Source organism: Passer montanus, unplaced genomic scaffold (genome assembly GCF_014805655.1).
Source record: "Passer montanus isolate IOZ18808 unplaced genomic scaffold, ASM1480565v1 scaffold1, whole genome shotgun sequence".
Lineage (NCBI taxonomy): Eukaryota > Metazoa > Chordata > Aves > Passeriformes > Passeridae > Passer > Passer montanus.
In genome coordinates, this window is record NW_024356504.1 from 5,186,113 (window position 1) to 5,204,117 (window position 18,005).

General features: G+C 40.9%; 1 protein-coding gene across 2 annotated transcripts in view; it reads right to left on the minus strand.

Moving 5' to 3' along the window:
• Positions 1 to 12,083: 12,083 nt before the first annotated feature.
• The window catches only part of UBE2E3 (ubiquitin conjugating enzyme E2 E3), a 55,247-nt gene continuing 49,325 nt past the window's right edge, over positions 12,084 to 18,005 (minus strand). For both annotated transcript variants that reach the window (XM_039696825.1, XM_039696834.1), the window contains 3 exons: positions 17,438 to 17,570; positions 15,599 to 15,746; positions 12,084 to 14,592 (listed from right to left, as the gene is read on the minus strand). In XM_039696825.1, coding sequence (XP_039552759.1) covers positions 14,495 to 14,592; positions 15,599 to 15,746; positions 17,438 to 17,570 — 379 coding nt within the window. In that variant the 3' untranslated portion in view covers positions 12,084 to 14,494. The remainder of the gene's footprint in view (positions 14,593 to 15,598; positions 15,747 to 17,437; positions 17,571 to 18,005) is intronic.

Sequence of the window (18,005 nt, forward strand, 5' to 3'; positions counted from 1 at the left end):
GCTGCACCATGAAAAGGGGATCCTACAAAAGAGCACCAAGTGGGTAAGAGACTGCTATTAACTGCCTTGTAGGCAGCAGCAAGTTGGTAAATGCTCAATAGAAGTACGAGGTGTGCTGGTGGGTTTCCCCAGGGGACTTCATGCACAGAGGGAGCTCAGATGTCCTGAAGCAGTTTGCTGGGGCTCTGCTCTATAAAATAGGGAACAGATCAGAGGCTATGACTGCAGCACAAGCCCTCATCTGATGAGTGAAGTTGTGGGATGGACATGGAAAGCCTATAAGGGAAGAAAACTCTTGCATGTTTGATTTGGTAGAGATGAGAAGGGTCTTTTTCCTCATCAAGTTTAATGTTCCTTCAAATGCAGAGAGGTAGAACAGCAGATCAGGGCCTGCCACTTCTTCCTGGTTTAAATTATATTTTCCGTTGTGGCTAAAAAAAGCCAAGGAAAGCATCCTACTCCAAAGTGTAGCTATAAATTCAACATTAATAGAATAGAATAAGAGAAGGATATTTCTTTTCCCCACTGAAATAGCAGGGTGTATAAATCTCCAGTGCAATTGAAGGAGGACTGAAAGGAGGGCTCCATAAATGGGGACTAAAGAAATAGATAAATATAAAATGTAAAGAGAGGAAATCAGAAATTCATGCACAGAAAAATGAAAATGTCTAAAGCAGAACAGCTTGGGGGAAGTGATTCTAGTTTCACACAGGTGTGGATGAGAACAAAACAGTGGTGAAGGGAAACGCCCTACAAAGTGTACATATGTATTTACTGAAATTTTTGTAGAGCTATGGGGTTTATGGTTCTAACTTTGCATTGTTCACAAAATTTGCAAAACCTTTTATCTCTAACCATCCCTGCACTATGAATTGTTCCCTGCTTTATCTTTCTGAAGAAAAGTTCTTTTTTTCCTTACTGAAGAAAAATAGGCTTGATGCAACAAAATTTTTGCAAGAGCACATCAATTTTCGTCAGTTTCATGGGAATTATTGAAAATCCCCTCTGTGCTTTTGATCAGGTGAAGCCACTTTGTTCTGGCTGCTCAGATGCTGACGGTGGTGCCCTGGAAGGCACACATGCAAGTGGAAACACCAAAATGAAAAATCCTGATCTTCTCTTAGCTCACTGTCCAATAACATTCCCTTTGGTATTCGTGAAGTTTGTGATTTTTTTCTATTCCACAACTTCTAAAATGTCAACTCCTAATTCTGTTTTGGGATGAAAGGACATTCTGAAATGTTAAGCCTGGTATTTGTTCATGTTCGTGCAGCAGAGGCAGAGAGTTCAAGACTTAAAATTTTCTTTTGTTGGACATTATATATGGACAGTATTTTAATAATAAGATCCTGTAGCCTGGTTGGAAACATTCTTTCACAGCTGTTGATGTATTAATCCAACATGGGAAAGAGAAACCAGAAAAAACATTTCAGCCATAGGGTTTATATTTTTAAAAAATTAGAATGTTGTTTAAAGCTGACAGCATGTTTACATCTGGATCCTGTATGATAGCAATTGATACATTTAATCTGGCATGTGGCATAAAACAGGATTAGATAAGGTTTTCTTCTTAGCCATGCTTCTCTTGTGCAAAAGAATATTTATAACAGTGCTCCAAACAAATTACATCTCAGTGCTGGATATTGTGTTGAAATGCATTGTGCATCAGCAGTATTTTCCAAAGGTTATGTTCCTGTGATTTGTGTTAATTAGCAATGAATTGACTCTGGAGTAGATGATATGCTCAGGAGCATAGAGGTTTGAGTTTAAAAGCTCAAACTAACCAGATCATTCCCCAAATTAGTTGGTATGAATGCATCTGAAAAAAATAGTTTGGAACAGGACCCCACATAAAATTTGATATTTTGGAGCTAGATTATTCATAATTGAGAAAAAAAATATATATTAATGTGAACATTGGGAAAGACTGTACTTGAAATCCTAGGCAAGGGCCCAGGAACTATTTTATTATTTGATGTTTCTTATCCAATTGACTTAATCTTCAAGTCCTCCCAGATTCTGAAACTGCACCAACTTCTATTTGCACAGTCCTTTACAGCTGCTAATTTCTGTGTGCTTCCCTTCCCATCTCCTCAGCTCCTACAGCACTATTCTTCCCAAACTGGACACACAGGTCCTGAGCATGATTTCTTTGTGAGAAGCCTAACTAATCTGTAATTATGCATTCAGCAGAAACCTTCTTCCTCATATCCTCGTGCTGAGCATCTCTGTGTATGTCACTAGAGTAGCTGACACTGTGCTGGGGGCTGGAGTGCCTGGCACTGTGGTCCCCTGAAAAATAGGAAAGAAAAAGAGTGAAATGTGAACCAAGGGAAGCTGCAGTGTGTATTACTGATTGCTGTCCATTGGAACTCACTATCCAATACCTATCAGTGATGAGTGAGGGGAATGGACACTGAATATACTTTCCAACCTGCAGTAAACAAGAGTGAGAAATCATGCCTCTACATGTGCTGCAGGTACACATTCAAATCCACTTTTAGGTAATAGATACATATATGGAGTTAAAAGAGATAGGGAGACCATGCTGCTAGTTTTTCCCTAGGCTACAGGTATAAAAACAGGCAATATTTGATGCTGTGAAAAAATATGCAACTCACAGCCTAGAGAAAAAATGCAGCTGTGTTTTTATATACGTCTACTAAAGACTGGAAGGAAAAATGCACATTTCTGTAGCTATTAGTAAGCCCTGCTGACATCTGTCTGAATAAGAACAAATAAATATCATGAATATAGAAATAAGGAAATAAAACAGGATTTGTATTTGAAGAGAGAGACAACTTATTTCACTATGTAACTTGAGTCCATTTATAAGTCATGAAGTCTAAATGAGAGAGCTAAAGCACCAGAGACAGGTAATAAATAAGGCCTTAGAAATGCCTGCTCTAGCATGTGCCTCTCCATCAGGAAACGGAAGCATTCAGTAGAGAGGAAAATTGACCAGACACCGACAGGAGATAATGGACTTATCTGTTAAAGGAGTGGAGATAATGTAATGTTTAATATGACATTCCTGATAACTAATCAGGAAGATCTACCTGTACCAGATTTCCAAGGTTATTTGTAATTGAATGCAACTGGATATCACTAGAAAGCAATGTGAAAGGAAAGGAAGAACCACAGTTGTTCGACAGGAGCAGAGCACCTTCAAATCTGAAGACAGGGTCTCCATCTTAAAAAGCTTACAGGCCCCAGTTTAGGACTGATTTATATTTAAGAAAGCAGCTAAGCACTCTGCAGGAAGAAGGCAGCTCATTTTCCTGAGAAGGGCAGATATCTTCCCACCCCCCTGTCTCTGTGTCTCTGCCCCTGCTCACAGCTATGCAGTCTCTCCCATGCCTGTGCATGAGCTCTAGCACATATCTGACCCCACACTGAGCTGATGTAATGTAAGGCAGCTGCACAAAACCACATCTTTTTTTCCCTATGTTCCTTGTTTGCTGGTTTAATGAGTTGGGTTGGCCTGTCAATCATTTGTCAGCTGCTAGAGGGCTGGAAATTGCAGCTCTCAGTGGGCACAGTCCTCAGTCCTCAGTGCACGGTAGTAGCCACTGAATGTGTGGAGAAGAGTGGGGCTGACAGCGCTTCCTTCCTATTGTCCTAATAGTGTGATGCCTGATATATGTTGAATGATTGTTTTTTCATTTAGTGTAGGCTCAAATCCCCCACATCTGCAGCAGTGCAGTATCTGTTGGGTTTGGTGCAGCTGGTATAGGGCCAAGAGAAAAATTTAGATGGTGATGTTCAAATCTTTCATGGAAGACATCTGGGCTACTCACTGCACATACGTATAAAATCAAATACTTATTTTTTTCTTCTTACCACTTTTTTTCTCCATATTTTCAGCCTAGGTGGAGTTCCTCCAGAAAAAGAGCATTCATTTCTTAATGCTGAAGGCATTTAAAAAAGATGTATAGGGCAAGCAAAGTGCCAGTAAGGGTGTGTAAACATTTAAAGATGATGACTAAACTGTGGTACTGATTTTTTATTTATTTTCTTTTTCAAAATATATCTTCATTCATTTAGAAAAATGACAGCATATTTTGGGCACTTACAGGATAGCTTTGTAAAAATAACATTTTGTCTACAACAAATAGAGTTGTGGTACTTCTCTTTTTTCATTTACAGGAACTTTCTGTGGCCACTCAATCTTAGACTTCCAGTCTTCCCATAATTTCTTAATTTATTAAACAAAATGTGCAATAATCCAACAGTTTCAGAATCAGCTTTGTCACTAACCCTAGTCCTTTATCCCTAACCCATCTCAGGCTGAGCCTGAGACACCTGGCCAGGGACCAGAGGATAAGCTCATGCAGAGACCAGTCTTTGGGCAGCACAGCCTCTCCCTTGGTGGCCTCCATCCTATAGCTCTCCAACCCAGGGCCAGGCTTTGTCTGCCTCCCAACCCCACCCCTAACCCTAGTGGGATGAGAGCAATAAAAGCCCAGTGGGCTCAGAAGATGGCAGGATGGAAGCCAGGAGGGGAAATCTGCACCTTCCTGTCCATGTCTTTTTTCTCACAGTTGAATGACCACCCCTTTCCCTGGGAGGAGGACGAGTAGAGCTGTCCATCTGTCAATCTGCCACCAGTCAGGTCTAGCTCCAGAATGTGTTTTATTTTCTTTGCTCCCACTGTCTTGCTCCTCTTTTTCACAGAAAAGTTAGACAGACTTGTCTAAGCTTTTGGGTTTTATGCAGTTGGGCTTTATTTCTGCCATTTGCATTGTGTTGGATTTTTGTAGCCACAATGGAGGCTGAGCTGGCCCTCAGTTATGGGCTCTCTGAGGAGCACAGACTCCCATGCTGAGCATAGCTGGCTCCTTGCCACCTGCTCCTGTGATAGAGGATGGGTGTCAGAACAAAGCTGGCGGCATGAATTGGCATGATGAGGTGAGAAAGTAGGGTGCACTGTGCTCCAGCTGATGCTTGCCAATGTAATTGCCCTTCAGGCAATAATTCTTGCCAGTGTGATGGCCTCCAGGGACCTTCTGCATGCCAGCCAGAGCCACTTCTGCTTTCCCATCACTCAGCCGCCGTGTTAACCTTATATTAATTTAAGACTGAAGTGCTACCTTCACATTAGTATTTCATAATAACCAATTGAAGGAAATTAACTCTTCTTTCAAAATGCTTAACGTGGGTGGTAAAGAAAACATTAGTGAGGCTTGGGAGAAAAATCTTTTGTACTGGTGCATATGCCACTAGGAAGGTGTACTCATCTGGTGCTTGCAGCCTGCTTGGCACTTACTACAGTAAATTTGTTGGTCTTAAACCAGCAGAAGCAGCTCCCAAAGCCTCTTTCACAGTGCATCACTAAAAATGGCTGGGAAGGAGAGAGTCAATTGTACGACAACGAAAGCAGAAGGTACTGTAAATTTAAGGGTGAAAACAGCAGGGGGACAAGACCTGAAAATTCAGTTCCCTTAGTTGACTGTAATGAAAAAAATCATTAGTCTTAGATTCCAAGAGACAGTCAGATCCTCACAGCAAAAGTCAGTTCTGGCAGGTGAGAGCAGGTAGTAACCTTATAGAATTTTAAACTTTCCTGTCTCCAGGGCTTCATGTTTCACAAATGTGTGCATTGCAGGACACTACCAGGACGTCCTCCACTCCCTCTGAAGAGCTGGGGCTTTAATGCTAAGGAACAGCTTGTCAAATTGCTCTCAAATAACTTTTTCATTTAATTCTCATTTTGTAGGTACACAGTTTGTGGTAATTGGGAGTGGGGCTGTGGCTGAGTCTCATCCCCAGTGGGCACAGCTGTGTAGGACAGGTGATTGGTATTGAAGGTAACGAGCCATGGAGTGCCCAGGGGCACTGACCAACCACCAAAGGGAGCAGAGGGCACACAGGTGCAGTGCATGAACATGAGGGGCACACAGGTGCAATGCATCAACAATGAGGGTATAAAAGGCTCTGCTGAAGAATAAGAAAGAGCAGATGCTTTCACCCTTCTGAAGTGTCATGACAGTACTCTGTATGGGCAGATGCTTGAAGCCTTCTGATGTGGTATCGTGTTACTCTTTTGGGTAAATGCTTAAAGCTTTCTGAAATTGTACCGTGATACTCTGTGTGCCATGGCCACCTCAGCTGTGACATATGCTGGACATAATTTTGTGAGTGTTTTTATGTTACTGTGTGGCAAATGATCCTTAGCTCTGAATGACTGTCATTATACAAAAAACTGAGTTGGGTTGTGAAACATTCATCCTTTCTTTGTAGCTCCTCCTTTAACTAGAAATTTAAAGGTTCACAAAGTCTAGCTAGACTTAACAGCAGGTAGAAGGCCCAATACTCCAAGGGAGTGAGCAAGAAGGAATGGGGCAGATAGGCCATGCAGTGCCTAGGGTCAAGTATAGTGTCATGAGACCTCTCAGAGTACTGCCCTGTGTCCAACTTCCAACCTAAAACCTGGTCATTTTTTAACCAGCCTTTTAACCTGCTGCTGACTGTCAAAATTGCTAAATGCTTAAAAAGCCCACAGCTAGGCAGTACTGGCTCCTCCCAACATAGTCTATGGATGTAGCACAGGATTTCCAGCACATTTGCAGACAGTACAACACATTCAAACATAAATCTCACAATTTGCATCAAACATCCTCCTTTACAGTTTATGGCTATGTAAATGTCTTTAATAAAAACCCTACCACAGGAAACATCTTAAGACAACTGCTATTTCACAGCTTCACTACAGGTTCCTAATATAAGTTAATAAAGCAAACACAATACCTGATGTTTGGAATGGTAATTGTGCAGGCCTCACTGTGAATGATGGCTAAATCCGATTGTGCATGACTTCCTTTGCAGAGTGTCTGAATTATAGTGTAGGTTGAAGCTTGCAGAATCAATGGCTGCTATAATCACTCAATTAAAGCCTTTGAAAATCATTAACAATTTGGTAAATTTAAAATACTTAACCATACGTCATTTTTAAACAGAGAGTGCCAGACCAGCACAGCTCCATTTGTTACACTGGGGAACTGCTGCCAGAGGGGTAAACAGGAACAGCATCAGGCACTATGGCTGAGTAGGCAAGGGTATCACTGGAGCTGAAAGCTGAGAGAGACACAAGTCACCTCTGTGAGCTTTACCTCATTTACAATGTTTAGCTGAGGTTACCCTTCAAGTGGCCAAATACATGTCAAAATCTTGGAAAAGCCTTGCTGGCCTACAGAGCAGTAGTCCCCTTACAAATGCCACAGGTTTGGATGAACTCTGAGCCCAAGAAGCAGAGGGGACTGCAAAGGTGAGGAAGCAGCACCATCAGAATCCTTTGTTACTGAGAGAAAACCAGTGGACAGCAAGGCCTGGTTTTAAAGTGGGACGTATGAATGAATGTGGCCTATAAAGAGAGGGAAAATAACTTACTGATGCCAGGAGTCTAATATTTAATTTCCTAAACAAAATAGAAATTGAATATGATATTTTACTCCATCTGGACTAAATCTGTCCATCTGCAAAGATTTAGCTTTGAAAAGTAGTTGAAAATATCTCTTATGAACTTGCATGTTTATTTTCTTTGACAGCCTGTTCTTTGGAAGCAGTGGCATCTAAGTGCAGCAGCACCACTATTCTCGATATATGGTCCGTCTGTCTGAGAAGAAAGAGACACTCCGAGAGAATGAGCAAGTTGACACTGGCCAGTGCACCAACCCTCGCGTTCCCCTAGGGCTGCTGGATTTATGTAAGTGCTATTTAACTTTGTGGAGCTAAGCAGCTTAATGAACTGGAGAGAGATGGAGTATGGGGCTAGGAAGAGCTACTTCACTTAATCTATTGCAGCTTCTAATCTTTAACAATTTTGGGGTAAAGCTACATTTTAAAGCGAGTCGTCTGTCCCTAAGAGCGCAACGCGCGGTGGTTGTTGAGCAGAGCAGGCAGCAATCCATCCCCACGGGCAGGGAAAGCCCCGGGCCGCGGGGTCTCGCCCTCCTGTACCCAGGGTGCCGGTGCGGGCTCGCAGCCCCTTCCGCTGCTCTGCCGGGCGAGGGGGGCCCGGAGCGCAGCTCGGCACAGGCGGGGCTGGCGGCGGCGCGCCCGGAGCGCACCCGGGCTCGCCAGTACCCGGTGCGGCAGCGACACCTCGCGGCGTCCGGCCCGCCCCTACAACTGCGTCCGGGAAAGGCCACTCGAGGGAAAACTTCTCACGGGCTTTCACTGTTCCTCTGGCTCGGTATTTACTTTTTGCCCTAACTTTAGTTTTTCTATATGGCTGGGTCCAGACACTAATGTTTTTCATTTAAGAATGGTAATTCAGGTCATTTTTATAGTAAAATATCCACTGAATCAATGAATGAAGCTTAATTGATACCTTAGTGTTTTTAGTTCTTCATCAAAACCATACTGATGAAAAAAAGCTATTTGAAAACAGTAACATGTAATAGTGAATAGAACTAAAATGTTAATTTTCTGTGATAACCGGTATTCCAGTGAAATGGCAACACATTTGCTTCCCAGTTAACAGGGAAACCTAGGTAGGAGCAGAATAGCATACAGTGTTTTAATATTTCTCCTCAGAAACTGACTATGATTTTAAAATTGTTTGTCGCTTAAAGTCCACTGCCTATAAATTAGGAACTGTAAGTACTGGTAACTTTTATTTAACATGTAGTCAAGAGTCTCAGCTTGGTGCAAGTTTTCACAAAAGTACATTTAAAACACTGGAATACATAAACACAACCCTAGACTTCTGCACTTGCACAAAGCTGCCATCCTGAGTGTAAGAAATGCCATCACACTCCACTGTACCTCAACAGTAGCTTCCTTGCTTCCTTCCCCTCCCATTTATCACTTCTACATTTGCAGCCCCACTATTGCTGCCTGGCACTGTGAATGCATGCTAGGCTGCAGATTTCCAGCCCAACTCTATCCTTCAGACAAACATCCAATGGCTGTGTTCAGAGGAATGGTCTCCCACAAGATTTGTGATTCACCCTGTCTACCTATATGATATCCAGGAAACTAATCTCCAGGATGACAGCTCATTCAGCACTCTGGAAATTTACCCACGCTGAGCTCCTCTTTAAATAATGACCTGACATTTGTTCTGTAGAGGGAGACAAAGCCCAGACTGATGAAAACGGTTGGCAGCTGCTTTCATTTGTGCCATTCAGAAGCCAGATGATAATTTGTCCTCAGGGACCCATCACTTCTTGGCAGTCAGACCTGTCCACTGCACTTTGCTATTACTTTTGCTGTTACCTCCCACCCCTGGTGCATGCAGCACACACACAGAGTCAATATGCAAAGTAGACTAAACTAAAATTTACTGCCAAGAGTCATGAAGGATTTAATGTTTCTGAGAAGTGGGAGATAAGATCACATATTAATTTGGTGTTGATAAATATAAAGCAGTAGATATTGGGAAAGACATGTGTTAGATCCACATAAAAGGTTAAATTAGCTATTGCTCAGAAAAGAGATCCCAGCCTCTCTGAACAGTTTAATGAAGGCATTAGCTAAGCAATAAAGCATTCTGAAGTAGTAGGCAAACAGATCAAACCAGAAAACATTGTTCCAGGTGAACTTTGAGTTCATATTTTGCATGCAGTGTGGAGCTCTCATTCCTTTAAGTTAGCTAGAGAAGAATTACAAAATGTACAGACAAGGGTGACCAGGATCTTCAGATATACCTTCCATATAAACACAGATTAAATAAATGAGGACTTTCCAGCCTGGAAAAAAGAGGTTACTAGGAGGTGATAATGATGACATATAAAATCATCAATGGGATCCAGGAGAAGAGATGTAATTATTCCTTATTTTTCACAGTATAAAACTGTGAAAAGACATAAAATGAAGCACTCACATACCAGATTGTGTGAAATAATTACCTAACAAAGTGCTTTTTCACACAGCCAATACATACCTGTAGCATTAACTGTCAAAGGATGTTACGGTAATAATTTAGCATGGTTAAATGAGGTATTTACCTTGGACCACAAAGTTAAAAAATCCTTCCCAATACTTGGAAACACTATATAAATAGATAGGAGCATCCACACCTCAGCTGTGGAAGAGTGATAGCAACGAGATGACTCTGCTTTTATATTCATGCATGTGGTCCCACCACATCTTAGATCTCTCTAAATGCAGAGCCTGTGGTCCCCATGAAGGGAGAAGATATATATTTTTCATGCTATGCCTCTTCTATCTATCCTGACAGTTCTTATTTTTAAGGATCCTCAAATTGTTGCTAGTATGTTGGATGCCATTTCTTCTACCCAGCAACAGAGGAAGTCATAGCTGCCCTCCAGAGACATGCATGCAGAGAGATGGGGAGAGACAAACTGAAGCAGGCTTCCCTTTTTAAGGATTAAAAAAGCAAAAGCCCCGGTGTTCCAGCCACTATTTTCCAAGTACATGATCTGCTCTCTCATCTAAGCTGAACACTTGAATGTGTCTAACTCTCACGGCAAGGTACAGGCAGCCGTGCCCTGCTTCTCCCTTTGGAACCAGTGCTCTATTACATAATCCCTCCTGTGGCACTGGAACCTGGCTGCAGCCACCTTCAGTCAGGAGTGGTTAGTGAAGGAAAGGGACTGGGGGTTCAGCCTTGGAGTTGCTGTGCAACACAAATGCAAGTGGTGCCACCAAGGAGAAGTTGAAGGGACGCTGTGCATAAAGCAGTTCTCAAATGTATCTGTTTCCCTGGCTATTTTGGCACAGGCTGCCAAAATACAATGCTGGTTTATGGCTGAGTCAAATGACACTTTAGTCACACTACTGTCATTGTCCTTTGCAACTGCTTTAGTCCAGGATTCCTGCACAAGCCTTCCTTCTCCCACAGAAGTATACATTGATGATTTTTGCTGAAGAAAATGCAGGCAAGGTGGAATTCCCTCTTCTGCCTGGAGTCAGGAGTCCTTCCTTTGCTGCTTCTGCCCACGCAGACAAAACCCCTGAGGCACAAGGCCATGAGCTTTTTGTAGAAGCTGCCGTGAAGCTTTCTTCCCTCCAGCACTGAGGGGACTCGGGCAGGGCCCTGGGGAAGCTGTGCAGCCAGGGCTGCACTGTGGCTCAGAACTGCACCCAGCCACCGCAAAGCCCTTCAGCTCTGCAGCTTTCCTGTCATGGTGCAGGCATGTGAGAACACCTCAGAGAGGCCACAAATCTGGTTCTCACACGTGAAGGTGAAAAAAGGAAGAAGCTTGGTCTCATTTTCAGCAATACTAATGGCCAAAAATAAGCTGGTACAGAGCAGGAACTGGTGTACCACAAAGCCTGAAAGAGTTTCCTTTTCCCCCAAAGAGTAGGGAGGGAGCAGAGCATGAACCCCAGATCTGGTGCAGTTGCTTTCCTTACAAGGCTGCACAAGCCTGGCCCATGGCTTGGGCTGCCCTCTGGTCTTGCTTTCTATGACTCCGTTCCTGTACCTTCCTGGCTATAGACTTGGAATGATCACTACTCAGCACTGATTAGTGAGATTGTCTCCATGTCAGGCACACCACACATCACTGAGATATCAAGAACATGTTAGTGCAGAAACAACAAGGCTGACATTTATTAGCCTCTCCACTGTGTGCAGTATTTTTATTTTTTAAACACATTTACCTATCCCTTCTCATTTGCTCTGAATGTAGCCACCAGCTCAGCTGAAGAGGTGCTTACCCCTCTGTATTCCTCAGGTGTGTCACAGACTGGGACTGCTGGTTTCCACACCACATCTCTTTATGCCAGGTCATCATGGAGCCCAGTTTGGGCAGCTTCCCAGCCAGATGCACGCATTCCACATTCAAATCCCAAAGAGAACAGAAAAAGAAAAGCCCATCCAAGTTGGAGAAGAAGAGGGCATGCACAGTATCATCAGCTTCACACAAAAATGTCATTTCAGTTCACTGTTTCCCAAACACAGAGCCCAGTGATTGGTGATAATTTTCTGTTCTATCTTCTTAAAACTGTAAAAGAGGATCAGTGCTATTCTTTGGTAGCATACAGTATTCACCCCAGCACAGCCAGGAAGGAAATAGTTTGAAACACCAGATGCTGTTTGCAACCAGTGCTTTGGATATATTTCCAGCAGGGGTTTCTTCCCTCCCCATGAAAACAGACACACATTCTCATTTAACAACTAATTGATTTATTTAACAATACAAATTTCTTTCTACTGCATGGTTTAGCAGAGAGAACTTGAGAAACAAAATTAGCTTCTTTTCTTTTTCTTTTAAAGTTTAAATGTTTACACAAAAACAACCTTTACTTCCGTAAATATAAAATTTACACACAAAAAAAAATCTACATTAAAAAAGAACAGAATCATGACAAACCAACAAAAAAAAGAAAAAAAAGAGGATGGGAATTCAGTGTAAAGGATCCAATTGCAAGGAAGGCAAGATGGGGCAACACTAACAAGGCATCCCATTTGTACACCTAGGTGTCTGAAGTTGTAGGTACGATACAAACCCAAAATACATTAAAATTAGAATTAAAACCTGTATTTTTATAGCAGAATATTTTATGATATAAATATCTGTAAATTCTGTAGGCAACACAGTTAGTGCATGAACTCCATAGCTTGCTCTCCCCTGGAAGGTCACTGGAGTGGTGTAGGAGCACGCTGTGGCCCACGAGTGCACTAATGGTCAGCAGGGAGCAGACTTCAGACGTGCAGCCCAGATGTGATAGCCCCTTGTTTCTTTGCCAATCTGTGCTATTTCTCACACATCCAATGACATGACAAGAAATTCTGGTCACCTTCAGCAGTGATTTCCAGCACTTCATCTCCTGGCATTAGTCTGTTACCTGACTTAGGCATATTCACCTGCCAGATCCCGTTTCTCATTCCCTTTTGCACTTCTTAACCTGAACTCTAAAGCTATCTTGTAGCTACCAAGAGAGATTGGCTTCTAGGTTGAGATATATGGGATACACAGTTCTTCAAGCCACCTTCAGGCATCTGTAGAAATATTTAAAGTAGGGTGGACAATTCATGGTCAAAGGTTATGTGATACAAAAACCAGGGACCTGTATAGTAATGGTTAATTTTAGATCTAAATCTTTAGTATTTTTTGTATTGATTTAATATTTAAACTTAACATTCAGCTTTCATATATTAAATGAGCAGAGCATCTTATTGATGCAAGTGCTACATTATCTCCAAAAACACCAGGTAGTAAGGGAGACTGCAAAATTTAAAATTAAGTGTAATTTTAAAAATCATTTAAAGGAATCAAGTGTCTTTTTTTTTATAATCAACACTGTGACTGGCAAACTATAAAAGCTTAAATTATAAAACTATTAGTGACTCTACCTTTTAAACTGTACTATAAAGCTGTATTTTTGTACTTACAGATGTTACAAAATTTCCAAGGCAGGAAGTGAAGGGGGGAAAAGGTAGTCTAAAACACTTTTACAGATTTCATTTTTACTAAGAAAGGTTATATCCCCCACAACTGTTTTTATGTCATATAAATCTGATTAAATTCATTGTACTCCTCTCTTTTCTGGGTAGATGATACAGTGTTCAATCATGCTTTGGAAGACCTTTTTCAATGGATAACTCAGTTCTCTAGGTCAGCAAGTCCAACTTGCTTTACTCAGAAAAAAAGCACCAGACTATCTCTAACTTGGCCATCCTCCTGCAAAAAACCTTTGTAGCAAGACTGAGGCAGCCTGTTCTGACAGCAGGACTGGCCCTGAAGCAACCAGCTACATTAACTTCTGGAGTAAGGATATGAAATGTGATAATTTCAACTTGAGAAAGAGCTGAAAAGTATTAAATTTCAGAGAATTTTAGAAATTTCACTTCTTCTGTTAAAAACAAACCAGGGAAACTTAATCCACAGGTGTGCATTAAACATTTAATAGCAAGTCTTTGCTTATGTATATTAATTTAAAAATTATCCACAGGGATCTGTGATACATTGGCCTTGCCTTGTTACTATAACTAAATTTATTAAAATATTAATTTAAAATAGGAAAACAAAGAAACTACTCCTTGGGGAACATGTTTATTGTGTTTGAGATGATACACTGGGTGCTCTCTGAGCTACAAAGGGAAAAAGGAAATCCTTTCATTACAAACTGACAAAGGTAAAAGTTAAAACAGTTTCCACAACAGCATGTACCACATATTGGAAATAGATCTGGGTTTAATACAAATGACATAATTCCTAGTAATCTACAGCTACCTTTAATAACTTCATACAGATAATGAATTAGGCTAAAATGCACTATAATATTTGGTTGACTTCAGGAACAGTATCCTTAGTACATCACAAAATACATTTTGATATCCCAAAGAAGCAAGACTTGCAAGTAGGCATTTTAAACATAACTAATCTACAGCTACAAACTTCTACTCTTGATAGCATTTACCTTTTTGGGGGGCAGTATCCCAGTCTTCAAAAGGATAAAAGCAGAGTAGAATCAGTATAACATATACACAGAAGTCCGTATTGTAAAGGCTATAAAGATTTGTTGCACACTGCAAAGTTGCCTTCTGCACCTTCACACTGCACAAGTAGTTTGTCATTTATGTTGCATATCTCTTGGTCCACTGTCTGGCTATCCTGTCATGTTCTGCTCTGTTGGTCAGGTATTGAGTGGCTATGCTTCCAACCAGAGGGTCAGCTGCAAAAGGCATGAGAAAATGCATCACAATCCATCCCACAAGTAACAAAAAACCCCAAGTAAAAACATCGTTTAAAACACAGCTTCCATTCCAAAATATAGTTTAGACCACAAATATAGTGGAGCTCTTATCATGTAAGAGATTTTCAAGAAAGCACACATGAACAAAGCACAACAAACAGAAAAAGAAAACAGGAAAAATCTATTGTGGTTATCTGCATATGAATGCATCTTGCCTCGGGCAGGTGCTCTGCTTTCAGCCCTTTGCCTGCAGGACAGTTCAGCAGTGCTGCCTGGCACCCTCCGGTCAGGGAGGTGTGCATGACTAGAGTGAGTTAGAGCATTAGGGCTGCAGGACACACCGAGGGGGGCCCTTCAGGAGCCATCCAGCCTTTGTACCCAAGAGGCTGATCCATTTCTCCCTAACAGTGACCACTTTCTGTAAATGAACGGTCCCTTAGCACTATTGCTCAGTTCCTGCCCTGACCGCAGGCAATTAGCATCCATTGCCTAATGACACTGGTCACACAGTTGCTGCTCCTCCCCTCCCCACAGGATCCAGGAAGTGTCTTTGAAAGAGGGAGAGTTCTCTCTGAACATCACCTCCCTCACATTTGCAAGATTAAGCCTTTCAACTGCTGTCTTAAGAGACTTCCTGCAGCCTCTTCCGACATGCAGGATTTATAACTCAGGAGAATGTTGCTCCTTTCCTGGACTGAACACTCATTTGCTGGACCTCCTTCAATACAGACCTTCAATGACATCAGCTTATTTTCTCCATCATATCTTGGAAAAAAAAAGAACTTAGTGCTATTTACTTTCTTTGTGTCATGGGAGTGAAAAACATCATTAAAAGAAGGACCACATCCAATATGGAGTGCTTCATCGCAAATTAAAATAAATATTAAATTTTATTTAATCTGCATGCAATCAAATATACAAATTACACTCCATGGCAACTAAGTCAAATGACTGAGAGTCTCTCAGTGAACTATCAACTCCTTACCTGGGTTGCAGTCTGTCAGAAGTGAACAAATAGACAGCAGAACCTTTGAAATAGTCAAAGCAGGGCTCCAGTTGTCTTTCAGGATATCCAGACAGATGACTCCCTGACTGTTGATGTTGCAGTGGTAAATTCTGGTGCGGAAAGTAACCTGAAATCACAGCATAAGAGACAGAGAGAGTCATTCAGTGCTGCCCAGGGATGGTGCCCCTTGGCTCCAAGCAGCCTGTGGGATTCCCAGCTCTGCAGAGCTTCTGCAGATGCAGCTTCTCTCTGCTTGGTTTCCAAATCACAATTGTTCAACAGAAGAGTGACTATTTTCTGTAGCCTGGGCTGCCTTTAAGAAACCTACCATGATGAGATTAGGGGCATAAACTGCTTTCACACTGGCTCTCTGTACGGTACCCACAAAAATAAGGACCTACTTTACAGTATGGTAGCTATTTAATGAACATACCACACGTCAGGAACATTCTAATCACAAATGTAACTTTACTGTAGTTTCTGAAGGTGAAGAAGTACACAGAATTTGTCTGCATGTGCAGTATTAGCTGATCTTTTTCTTTCTTTCAAAAGCCTAAATACAGACCATGAAAATTAGTCTTGTTAAATTAACAATGAAATATTTGTCCTTACCTTCATTAGGCAGAATATAATATACAGCCAAAACAATGCTATTACACTAACTAAATCCATCCTTAAATTACTTCAGATTAATATGGATAGAGCATTTGAACATTCTGCACAAATAAGAAGTGAGAAATATGTAACTGCTTTAATTATACAAAGCACAAGAACATATGGAAATTTTTCTTTTTCATACTGATTGGAGGGAGTGGAATCCACAATATATCCTGAAAATTTAAAAACTATCATGCTCAAAAAAAATCTACAAGATTTGAATGAGGAATCTGTCAAAAACTGTGCACCACTTCAGTATAACATTCGTAATTCAGAACATATTAATACAGAGTGTATATCCTTTTAGTTGCAATCATTCTAGCAATGAAAGAAGGTATTCAATTTATAGTAACATAATTATGGCCCCCAAGGTGTAAGTCGTAGAAAATCTTGTGTGGTAAAATGTATTCAGTCATGAGAGTTTTGCAGTGTCTTTTCTGGTGACTTGGTGAAGAGCTGTAATTTGACAGTAAGGGAGGGGAAAAGGGAATGACCTTTAAATTCTTTCATATCCATTAGTAAATTACCATTTATTAGGTGTCCATGCTATTTCTGAGCAAGGAATTGACATTTTAATTTAAGATTAGTTTAATTTAATAAAAAGAGCTTTTGCTCAGAAACATTATCAAACAAGATTGCTGATTTTAGCAGCAGTAAACAGACATTTTAAAATAATGGAAATTCATCACATTAATTTACCCAATTTTCAGTCACAATATAGTATAACGTTCCAGTTTTCTACATTATTTTAGCTTTTTCTTATTTTTTAAAAAATTACTGATAATATTTATTACAGAAACTGGCTCATAACAGGAAAAACTATTATGCATATATTTTAGTAGCTAGAATGACAAGAAGGAAACAAGACGGTCTTGTGTTGTCTTCTACTAGAACTAAAATTTCTTGAATCTCACCTGTTGATCAGAACTATCATCTCATCTAACACTTGGTGAAGTCTGGAAATCAGTACTGACAGTGGTAATCAGGAAGTAAATTAGATGGGATTTTTCTGAGACTGCAAGCCAAGATTTTGGACCTTGTGGTTTTCAAGACAGCATAAACAAATTTGATATTCATAAAGTGATGTGCAGTCACTTGGCTGCAAGCTACATTCTTCTCACATGAAAAAATGATAAGCACAGTACAAAACCTTACTCTTACCTTTGGTGGCTTGAATGGATAGTCAGATGAAAATGTGATATCCAGGAAGAAAACGCCTCCTTCATATACAGAACCTGGAGGTCCAAGTATAGTAGATCTCCATTCATAAATGTTATCTCCTTTAGGACCGGCACTGTGTAAAGAAAGAAGAGGAGAGGGAAAGAAAGAGTCAGATGTTACCTTTGAGAGAGGCATTTTATGGATTTCCTTCAGCATTCATTTACTGAATAAAAACCATTTTGTTATTTTTAACACCTGCCCAATTTCCAGCTGATTTCAGTGGACTAGGTGTTTTAAACTGGCACAAAAGCTGGGTACTCTGCTGTCCCTTTGAAGATACAGCAATGAAACGGAATGACCATGCACTACTGGTTTTTCACTGTCCAAAACATATCCTCAGATCTATTTTCTTGAGTATGTCATTGCTCTGAGTTTCCACATCATTTCATCACCTTTTCTACACCACCCTTTCCAAGCCATCATATTCAGAAACAAAAGGAGTTTTACACCTTGACCACATTCATCTTCTCCGAGCATTTAACAGATCACACCTTCATAAAAAACGTAG